The sequence below is a fragment of the Drosophila novamexicana genome, unplaced genomic scaffold, assembly GCF_003285875.2.
Source record: "Drosophila novamexicana strain 15010-1031.04,08,12 unplaced genomic scaffold, DnovRS2.1 tig00000137-arrow-arrow-pilon, whole genome shotgun sequence".
Classification (NCBI taxonomy): Eukaryota; Metazoa; Arthropoda; class Insecta; order Diptera; family Drosophilidae; genus Drosophila; species Drosophila novamexicana.
Window position 1 is genome coordinate 528,078 of NW_020824777.1, and position 9,952 is coordinate 538,029.

At 45.2% G+C, this 9,952-nt stretch overlaps 2 protein-coding genes across 2 annotated transcripts; one reads left to right on the plus strand and one right to left on the minus strand.

Annotated features, from left to right (window-relative positions):
* Positions 1-113: 113 nt before the first annotated feature.
* LOC115758195 (origin recognition complex subunit 3) lies at positions 114-2,638 on the plus strand. The gene is made up of 4 exons (XM_030698739.1): positions 114-230; positions 290-1,084; positions 1,149-2,383; positions 2,446-2,638. Exons 1-4 carry the CDS (start codon positions 204-206, stop codon positions 2,540-2,542), a joined length of 2,154 nt encoding a protein of 717 aa, XP_030554599.1. The 5' UTR covers positions 114-203; the 3' UTR covers positions 2,543-2,638.
* A 2,839-nt stretch (positions 2,639-5,477) lies between these two features.
* On the minus strand, positions 5,478-9,929 carry LOC115758285 (valine--tRNA ligase). The gene is made up of 6 exons (XM_030698848.1): positions 9,853-9,929; positions 9,568-9,776; positions 8,770-8,937; positions 7,446-8,708; positions 6,351-7,380; positions 5,478-6,285 (listed from the first exon to the last, which is right to left on the minus strand). Exons 2-6 carry the CDS (start codon positions 9,748-9,750, stop codon positions 5,783-5,785), a joined length of 3,147 nt encoding a protein of 1,048 aa, XP_030554708.1. The 5' UTR covers positions 9,751-9,776; positions 9,853-9,929; the 3' UTR covers positions 5,478-5,782.
* Between the last annotated feature and the right edge of the window lie 23 nt (positions 9,930-9,952).

Below are 9,952 nucleotides of genomic sequence, written 5' to 3' on the forward strand. Positions count from 1 at the left end.
GTAACACTTTTTGACGGCGCAGCCAACTTCACACGTTTCGAAATTTGGCGCGCTGCAGCTGTTTTCATATTGTTTTGTGCCGTTGTTGTTGCTGTTAATATTGCTGCTAATAAACTTTATTTGGCACAAAGCTGACATAAACAATTATTTGTGTATTAAGCAACGTCACACACCACAGTGCAGCGCCTAGTTAAGCAACAGCCATGGATCCAACCATATCTGTTTCAAAGGTAAGCGAACGAATTTGAAAACCAAATATAAATTGAAAACACTTGAAATCTGTGATTAGGGCTGTTTCGTCTATAAGAATGGAGCGACACGCGCCAATAAAAAAACGCCTAGCAAACGCAAACGCACAGAGGCAACTAGCAGCCTACTTGGCAAGGAGATCACCACGCAGCCCTTCTATGCCGCATACACCGAATGCTGGAATCAGCTGCACTGCCACATTGTGCAGCTGCAAATGGCTAGCAACGCGCGCACACTGGAGCAACTGGTAGAGTTTGTGACCGGCGAGGGCGCTTCCAACATGGACAACACGGAAATGCTGCCCACAGCGGCGTTGCTGACAGGCATCAATCAGCCCGATCATCTAAAGCAATTTGAGACGCTGACGCAGCGCCTGCATGCGGAACAAGCGGCTCGTGTCTGTGTGCTGCAATCACGCGATTGTGCCACATTAAAAGCTGCTGTGGAGTCCATGGTGTACAGCTTAATGGATGATCAGTCGGAATTGGTGGATCCGGAGGACGCAGAGGACGAGCGTGAGCGCGATCGCAAGCGTCTTCGTCGCACTCAATGCACCATGAAGCAGCTGAACGCTTGGTATGCCAACAACTTTGGTGATGTGGATAAGCGGCGCGCTCTGGTCATTATTCTGCCCGATTTTGAGTGCTTTAACGCCAGCGTGCTGCAGGATTTCATACTTATACTCAGCGCTCAGACTGGCCGATTGCCCTTTGTGCTAGTGCTGGGCGTGGCCACTGCCATGACGGCGGTGCACGGTACGCTGCCCTATCATGTCAGTAGCAAGATCAAGCTGCGTGTGTTCCAGACTCAACCGGCGCCCACGGGCCTGAACGAGGTGCGCACATATCTTGAATTCCATGCAGCTATAAACTTTTACATGTTATACTTTTTCTTTTTAGCTGCTCGACCAGGTGCTGCTATCGCCCAAGTATGCCTTCCATTTGTCCGGCAAGGCTTTCAAGTTTCTGACCCACATATTTCTTTACTATGATTTCTCCATACACGGCTTTATACAGGGCTTCAAGTACTGCCTCATGGAGCATTACTTTGCGGGCAATGCCTTCGCGCTATGCACCAGCTACAGCCAGGCTCTGGGTCGCATTAAACAGTTGACGCACGATGACATGGAGACCATTAGGCGTCTGCCCTCTTTTCGTCCTTATGTGGAGCAGATCAACGATTGTAAGCGCATTATAGCCGTGCTTACCGACGATGATTACCTGAAGAAGAAGCTGCCGCAGCTGTTGCGTGACTGTCTGCTGCACTTTATGCTCTTTCGCTGCTGCTTGGAGTTCTTCACGGAGCTCGTGGGCGATCTGCCACGCTGTCCGCTGGGCAAGCTGCGGCGTGAGCTCTATGTAAACTGCTTGAACAAACCGATCCAACAGCAGCCAGAGTACAAGGAATGTTGGCAAATGCTTAGTTTTATGTCCAAGGAGGAATTCGTAGGCAAGCTCGCCAAATGCATTGACCGCACCGAACAGTTTCTCGGCGAGCAGATAGCTCCGCTGGAACTGGGCGAGGCCTGTGCAGATGTAATGCGCGCCAAACTGCAGTCGCTCAAGAAGCTGCTCAACGATGTCGAACTAGCCACAATGGAGCTGCCCACACCAGCCACCGAATCCACAGCATCAACAGATGCACGCACTTTGACCGATCTCAAGCAGGTGGCCTCGCGTCATGAACTAAAGGCACAACTGCTGCAGCGCAGCAAACAGGACAAACAGCAGTCGACGTCAGAGTTTGCGCGTGCTCTTAACAATATATTGTCGCACATTGAGACGCATCTGGTGCTGGCCCATCTGCGTCCGCTGCAGCATGCACCACCGCTGCACGAACTGTACGTATTCAGCGACATATCGACGGTGCGCCGCAACATCATTGGAGCACCTCGTGCTGCACTGCACACGGCGCTCAATAATCCACATTTCTACATGCAATGCAAGTGCTGTGAGCTGCAGGAGCAATCGCAACTGGTCAGCACCATGCCCGATCTGTCGGTGCTCTACAAACTGCATTTAGAGTGCGGTCGCATGATTAACCTCTTCGATTGGCTGCAGGCGTTTCGTTCCGTGCTGCGCGCCGGCGATGAGCAGGAGGAAGTGCCACAGGAGCAGATCGATCCGCAGATTCAGTGAGTGTATATTTAAATATAAATATATATGTATTTATATTGATTTGACTTTATATACGCAGAGCACGCTTCACCCGCGCTGTCGCCGAGCTGCAGTTTCTGGGCTACATTAAAATGTCCAAGCGCAAGACGGACCATGCCACACGCCTCACCTGGTAGGCGCAATACAAAACCAACTTAAACGTTCTCTTATAGCTCAATTCGAGACCAATTGGATTTGAGTTTGGAGATTTGCTTGGTGTATTTATTAACAAAATAAAACGATAAACGATATTTTTTCCCAAAAAAAATAGACTTTTTCATAACGTTTCATCATCCAAAAATTATCATAGTTTAAAAGGTCTATATCTATTTAAAAATATATATGATTATTTTTTGATCATTTTTAAAAACCTGCTTTAATATCTTGAAGAAAATATGTGTGTATATAGATACATATAAGCAAGTAAGAGCTATCAAGGCAAGAGTCCCAACTAGTCCCTCGAGATGAGAAGATATCTTAAATTTATATAGATTTGAGGACTTAAAAAACTGTATTTTAATAGCAAGTGTTGTTTTCTTCTGAAATATGTTTTATATATAATTATTGCCAGATATTAATTTTTCTAAAAATTTGTTACAAAATACTTAAATTGGAAAAAAACTAACATGTAAAGTAAATTTCATCTAAGCCCCATTCTGCCACTCAAACAGAAAAACAATTGTCATTGATATGTTGCCCAGTGCTTATTGTTTAAATTGGGGTTTACCACGTTGGGTTATGTGGAGCCTAACATAACCTCAAACAAATCTATTAATAGCCTGGAAAACAGTAGCCCCAACAAGAAGGTCGCTGCACACGTAATCAAATTGAACATATGCCCCTAATGTGCGTATGTTTGTTTAAATCTTGAGCAGACGCACTCACTTTCTGTTTGCTGGAGTATTTACCACAAATTATTTGAAATATGGTGCAACTGCGGCATAAAGGAAAACGCAGCCCACTTCGTTTTGTATGGGGTGCTACCACTCTGCGGTTGGCTCTAATCGCTCTGCCCGTTGGCCATATTGTCGCCGGCACCCTGTTTCAGTTAATTGGGCGAGAAAAGTGGTATAAAATGTGCGGCATTCTATAGAAATTCCGCAGTTCTTCTCTACACTGTGTAGTGGACTGTCTGCAACGTTTTTCCCCATTGTGCTCTACTGAGAAATCGAGAGAGATATACATAGTATATATATACCAACATGTATATCCTAGCTCCATTTGGAAAAATGGAAGTTGCCATCGTTTTGCTGCTGCTCTCTGCCTCCATGGGCGGCATTGGTGGTGCACCAGCTGAGGTGGGTCGAAATTATAGTTCGATTGTAAGTTAACTCATTTTTAACATGCATGTTAAATAGGCCCCTGAGGTATGTCTTGTACAATCTGGAACTGTTGAATGCGCTCCCGGTAAGGCTCTATTCCGTGTAACATACTCTTGCCTCTATGTGAGCATAGCTTAGTTTAGTTTTTTTTAGATCTGTTCAAGATCTTATTTTTAAATTAAATATAAAACGGTTTTCCGTTCACTTGTCCGTCTAAAAAACCTAGATTCACCAAATTGGGATTTTTTAGAATTCTGAAATTTTAAAAACTGAATTTCAATCCCATCTAAAATTAAAAATATCTTGATTGAATATGTTTACTAGCTCAGTTTTAAGCTACATTTAAGAAATTTTATAGAGTATTTTGTAGTCGTTTACGCTCAGCTGCCGAATTTGCTTCCCTCGCAAATTTTGTGGATTTTTGTGCTCAACTATGAAGTACCCTATAAATTAAGTTAACTACTCGTAATTCTAGACAGCTTACAATTTTCACCAAAAACATTATTATTTGATTATTATATCTAAGATTCTTTTATTTAAACAAAAAAACTTTATTTAAATGTGAGTTATTTGGAAATCAATCGCATTGGTCTTTGAAAACCTGCGATATGTTTTCTAAAGTCACGAAATTTCTTTTATCTCTCGGTTCTGAAATGTAGGGCAACTAGTTTTGGGTGTAGAAGCTTATATTATTTTCGACCCTGCGTTTTATTTGGGATAAATGGGTTGGCTGGCAAAAATCCTCAGACTAAACCCTCCACGCGGGTGCCAGCTGGGCAATGGATGCTGTCACGCCCGTTGGTTAAATGGGACAAATATCGAGGGTTTCTCTTCCATTTACACCACAGGCATTGCAGCATCTAGCTAAGGTCTCGGTACAGCCTGCAAATAGCGCTGAAACCGAGCCATAGTCTTGAGGTATTTTCGGAATATTAATTCCCCAAGCAAGGCTTTAAGGACTGTAGCCGAATGAATAAACCATTGATTTTAATGAATATTTTTCCAGATTATATTCTTAAAAGTTTCAGCAATAATATTAATAAGGCTAATATCGAGAGCTAAGTCCTGAAGCATTAATCGGATAAACCTTAAAAGTATTTATTTGCGTATTTTAATCAGTCCCCATAGAAATTTGTCACATCATTTACAGATATACCTAATGATCCCGAGCAGCTGGGACCATATTGAATCGCATCAAACAAGTTGAATGTTTTCCAGTGAGAGCAGACAAGTTCCTAGAGCCTGGTCCCGAAGACCACATGGATCATACCGTATCCAGGATTTACTATCATTGAAAACTCATCAGGTGTATCGAGCACTTCAAGCTAAGAGCAACAGGACATTGCGACTGTCCTGCACTCTCCAACAGGCAGGCCTATGCCTCAAATATTTGGGAGCTGCACTCGCTCTTTTATTGAATTTTCGAGATTATCAAATTATTATCAAATCAATTAGGCCTGCGGCATATGCTTCTCCGGCCAAAAATATAACTATACTCAATAAATATCATAATAAAATCCAATTAAACTTATTTTTTATTTACAATAACTAATTAATTTTTTTTGGACCAACTAGTAGATAAAACGTGCTCAGGTCTGAATACCTTTAACAGAGACACAGAGTAAAAGCAGAAAAAATGACAAAAACAGGAAGAAAGAGAGGGAGAGAGTAAATAAAAAAAGGTTATGATCATACACAAAATTTATTAAATTATTAACACAAAAAAAAAATCCTTAACTTGCTTTTGTGAGAATTGCATAGAAGGGCGACATTTATAAATTAATTTGCAGTTCAGTGGGTGTTTTAAGATAATGTTTGCGTTTATTTTAAGTGAACATATATCGAGTATCAGATCAAGACAAACAGTTTTAAAAATTCCTGTGTTGCATTTAATAAATTAGCTCATATTTTATAAATTGTAGCTATTAGTTAATAATGTTTAAAGCAACAAAAATGCATTCTAGCTTTTTTTGCTATCTGATTTTAAGCGAGTATAGTCAAGCGTCTTAAAGAATATCAATATATTGCAGCTCATTCTGTCCAGGATTGATTACTTCACATAAGTTTCAGCGTCTCGATGGCCGCAGCAATGCGTTCGATTTCAGTACGGGATTCGGTTAGCTTTGTCTCATTGGCTGCTTGCACCTCGGCTGGCACCTTGGTTGCATAGTCGGATGCCTGAATCGCTTGCGTTATCTTGCTGACGGTCTGTTCCAGTTGATCGCGTTTCTTGTGCAGCTTGGCAATCTCCTTGTCGGCCTCAATCAGACCCTTGAGGAGCAGATGCACTTCACACTGCCCTGAGATGGTGAGGATGGCGCAGCCAGCGGGCGGCGGACTGTCGAACGTCACAGTGGAGCAGTAGGCAATGGTGGACAGATCGCTGGCATAACGCTTAAGTATAGAATTGGGCGCTGGATCTGTGCAAACAATATAAGCCTCCGTCTTGGTTTTGTTGGGCAAATTGTAATCGGAGCGCGCGGACCGTATCACGCGTGCTGCCTTTTGCACGAATTCCACATCCGCTTCAACTTGCGTGTTGCGCCAGGTTGTGTTGGCTATGTGATGTGAATGAAAAGCCATAAGAGAAAATTGGGTAATGTATGTACAGCTGATCACTTACTTGGATAACTGGATACGCAAATGCTGGGCGTGCGGTCAGCGCGCGGTAGACGCTGGAACAGCTCCTCGGTAATGAAGGGCATAAATGGCGACAGCAGACGCAGGCCATAATCCAAACATACATACAAAGTGTGCCTAGCTGCCGCCTGCTGCTCGGCGCTGCAGCTCTGAAAGATGGGCTTCAGGCACTCCAGATACACGTCACATACATCGTACAGCCAGAAGGCATAACAGGCGCTGGTCACGGCAGCAAAATCGTAGGTATCGAAGCCAGCATTGCAGGTCTCAATGGTAGCCGACAAACGGGACAGAATCCAGGCGTCCATTTTATTCGAATGCTCAGTGAGCGTGAGCTGCGTATTGTACAGTTCCTCGCCGTTAAAGTAGAGCAGCGCGAATTTGGTAGCATTCCAGAGCTTGTTGCAGAAGAAGCGATAGCCCTGGACGCGATTGATGTCCAGATTAATATCACGCGCTTGGGTGATGTAAGCGCACAAGGCAAAACGCAGCGCATCCGAGCCGCATTCGGGTATGCCCTGTGGATAATCCTGCTTTTGACCCAACTTGGCCTTCTCAATCTCACGTGGATCGAGATTAGATCCAATCAGCTGCTCGTGCAGACCCTCTAGTGTAATACCGCGTATCACGTCCATTGGATCGATCACATTGCCCAGCGACTTGGACATTTTGCGTCCGTGTGCGTCGCGCACCATTGGATGCAAATAGACCTCCTTGAAGGGCAGTTTGCCCAGCAACTTTTGGCCAAAGAAGACCATGCGTGCTACCCAAAAGAAGAGTATATCATGACCCGTCTCCAACAGCGAGGTGGGGTAGAAAGCCTGCAAATCGGGCGTGTTGTCTGGCCAACCGAACACGGAAAAGGGAAACAGGCCGGAACTAAACCACGTGTCCAGCACATCCTCGTCCTGTTTCAACAAAATCAGGCTAGGATCCAGGCCAAAGCGTTCGGAAGCCTTGTTCAAAGCCTCCTGCTCAGTGCGTGCCACAATCCAATACTGTTCTTCCTCAGACTAATAAAAGTATTGATATGCATGTTAAATTTACCATGAAGCCTAAAATTGCCTGTTTTACTGACCGTGCTAGGCTGAATGCTGGATTCCTTAAAGCTCACATGGTAGGCGGGTATGCGATGACCCCACCAGAGCTGCCGGGAGACACACCAGTCGCGTATGCCATCCATCCAGTGATACCAGGTCTTTGTGTGATGCTCCGGCACAATTTTTAGCTCACCCGAGCGCACAGCCTTTGTGGCGTCGGCAGCCATGTCCGCGCAGTTGACATACCACTGCGGCTTGATGAGGGGCTCCACCACATCCTTGGAGCGACTACAAATGGGCACCACCATTGCATTGTTGATCGTCTCGCGATAAAGACCTAACTGCTTGAGCCGCTCCAGCAGTTGTTTTCGGCAATCGAAACGCTTGAGGCCGGTGAACTCGCCATAGTCGCCAATGATGAAGCCATCGTCATTGAAGATGGTAATAAAAGGCAGATTACAGCGTTTGCCCACCTCGTAGTCATTTTGATCATGGGCGGGTGTAATTTTAACTGCTCCTGTTCCAAAATTCATGTCCACAAACTCATCACACACAATGGGCAGGCGGCGTTCGCAGAACGGATGCACCACATGCTTGCCATGCAAATGCTTATAGCGTTTGTCCTTTGGATGGACAGCCACAGCCGTATCACCCAACATGGTTTCAATGCGCGTGGTGGCCACAATGATCTCCTCATTGCTACCCTCCACCTTGTAGGCAAACTTGATGAGCACGCCAAACTCCACCTTCTCCTCGTAGCCAGGTATGGCCAGGAACGTGCGTCCCGGCAGCTCCACCTTGTCCACTTCAATGTCTGATATGGCGGACCGCAGCGTGCACGACCAGTTGACCAAACGTGAGCTGCGATAAATGGCGCCCTGTTCGTGCAGGCGCACGAAGGCCTCAGTGACGGCACGGCACAGTTTCGGATCCATAGTAAAGTTCACGCGCGTCCAGTCGTAAGAGGAGCCCAAAGCCTTCAACTGATCATAGATGCGACCGCCCTTCTCGCGCCGCCAGTTCCAGATGCGTTCAATGAACTTCTCACGGCCCAGATCGTGCCTTGACAAGCCCTCATCGCGCCACAGCAACTTCTCCACCACCACCTGTGTGGCAATGCCCGCATGATCACAGCCGGGCACCCACAATGTGGTGCGTCCCTTCATGCGTTGATAGCGCGTGATGGCGTCCTCAATCGCATTGGTCAGCGCATGACCCAAATGCAGCGAACCCGTCACATTTGGCGGCGGTATAACCATTATGAATTTACCATTCGGATTGGGTGCATCAATGGAATCACGCTAAGGAAGAGCTCGTTAGGAATTGCTCTAAAATTTCTTTGGTATGCTTTATTTAGCTTACGCCATATTCGGGTGAAAAGAAGCCCTGCTTCTCCCACCAGCTGTACCACTGGGCCTCCACATAGCGTGGACTGTATGCATCTGGGAGGGCTCCACTGATGTCCTTCTTGTCGCCAGGCGCTGTGTTGGCCGTATAAACTGCAGCCTCTTTTACCTCTTTGGTGCGTTTCTGTAAGAAAGAAAGCATAACGATAACTTTCACCAATTCAAATAATATGATGGAAGAGTGTAGAGTTGAAGATACCCTGTAAGTCCGACTTGTTGAGGCATATAAGGCCTGAAAATGGGCTCACTCGTATGAATTTATCATAGCCTTTTTACACACACATTTTAACAGCTAAAATAAAAGTTGCAAGCACACTCACAATAAGCATACCCCATATACTGGCTTTTGGTTACAGGGGAAAACAATAGTGAAGCATAGCCACTTTTCTGTAAAATTAATTTGGGTTTACTTTTGGCTCAATCACGTAGACTAGCAGACACCCTTTCCTACGATGCTCATTATGTTGATAAATATATATTCTTTCAGACTGTGACATACACAGGCACGAACTAAGCCCACCCAATTGATCTATTTCATTGGTCGCAGGGTATAACAATAGCAGCGCAATTACTCCACAGACATTCACTTTTGGCGATGTTTGCGTGTCACGAAAATAATTAGACAGGAATGAGCACAAACAAACGCGAATTGCCAACGTTTAAATGAGTCATGCTGGTGCGTAAATACGCTACAAACACAGTTGCAACAACAAAATAAACTTAACCTAGCACACTGTGGGGCACAGACACTTACCTCGGGCTTCTCCTTCTTCTCACCCGCTGCTGGTGCAACCGCCGCCTTTTTGTCCAACTTTGCCTGCAATTTGGCTAGTTTCTCAGCTTTCTTAGCCTCCTTTTCCAATTGTTTTGCCGTCTTTGGTGGGCCGCCATCACCGGCTGGCGTCTCGGCGGTGCCTGGCTGTTCCTGTTCTGGCATGCTGCTTGTTAGTATCTTCAATTGAGCTGTTGTTGTACGCAACGACGATTAAAAAACCGATTTGGGCTGATGCAATATACTTATCATTGCAAGTAAACTCACCTTTAAAGTTATTTTATGCAGATTGCATCTACAGATGAAAACGTGTGCAAACGGTGTGGCCAGAGCAGACAAGGCTTTTTTGCCTGAAACATCGATATAT

Coding starts and splice junctions, on each gene's coding strand:
- LOC115758195 (XM_030698739.1), top strand. CDS start 204: ATGGATCCAACCATATCTGTTTCAAAG. Junction 231..289: donor CAACCATATCTGTTTCAAAG/GTAAGCGAACGA, acceptor ATCTGTGATTAG/GGCTGTTTCGTCTATAAGAA. Junction 2,384..2,445: donor CAGATCGATCCGCAGATTCA/GTGAGTGTATAT, acceptor TTATATACGCAG/AGCACGCTTCACCCGCGCTG.
- LOC115758285 (XM_030698848.1), bottom strand. CDS start 9,750: ATGCCAGAACAGGAACAGCCAGGCACCGCCGAGACGCCAGCCGGTGAT. Junction 8,938..9,567: donor AGAAGAAGGAGAAGCCCGAG/GTAAGTGTCTGT, acceptor TCTTTCTTACAG/AAACGCACCAAAGAGGTAAA. Junction 6,286..6,350: donor TTGCGTATCCAGTTATCCAA/GTAAGTGATCAG, acceptor CACATCACATAG/CCAACACAACCTGGCGCAAC.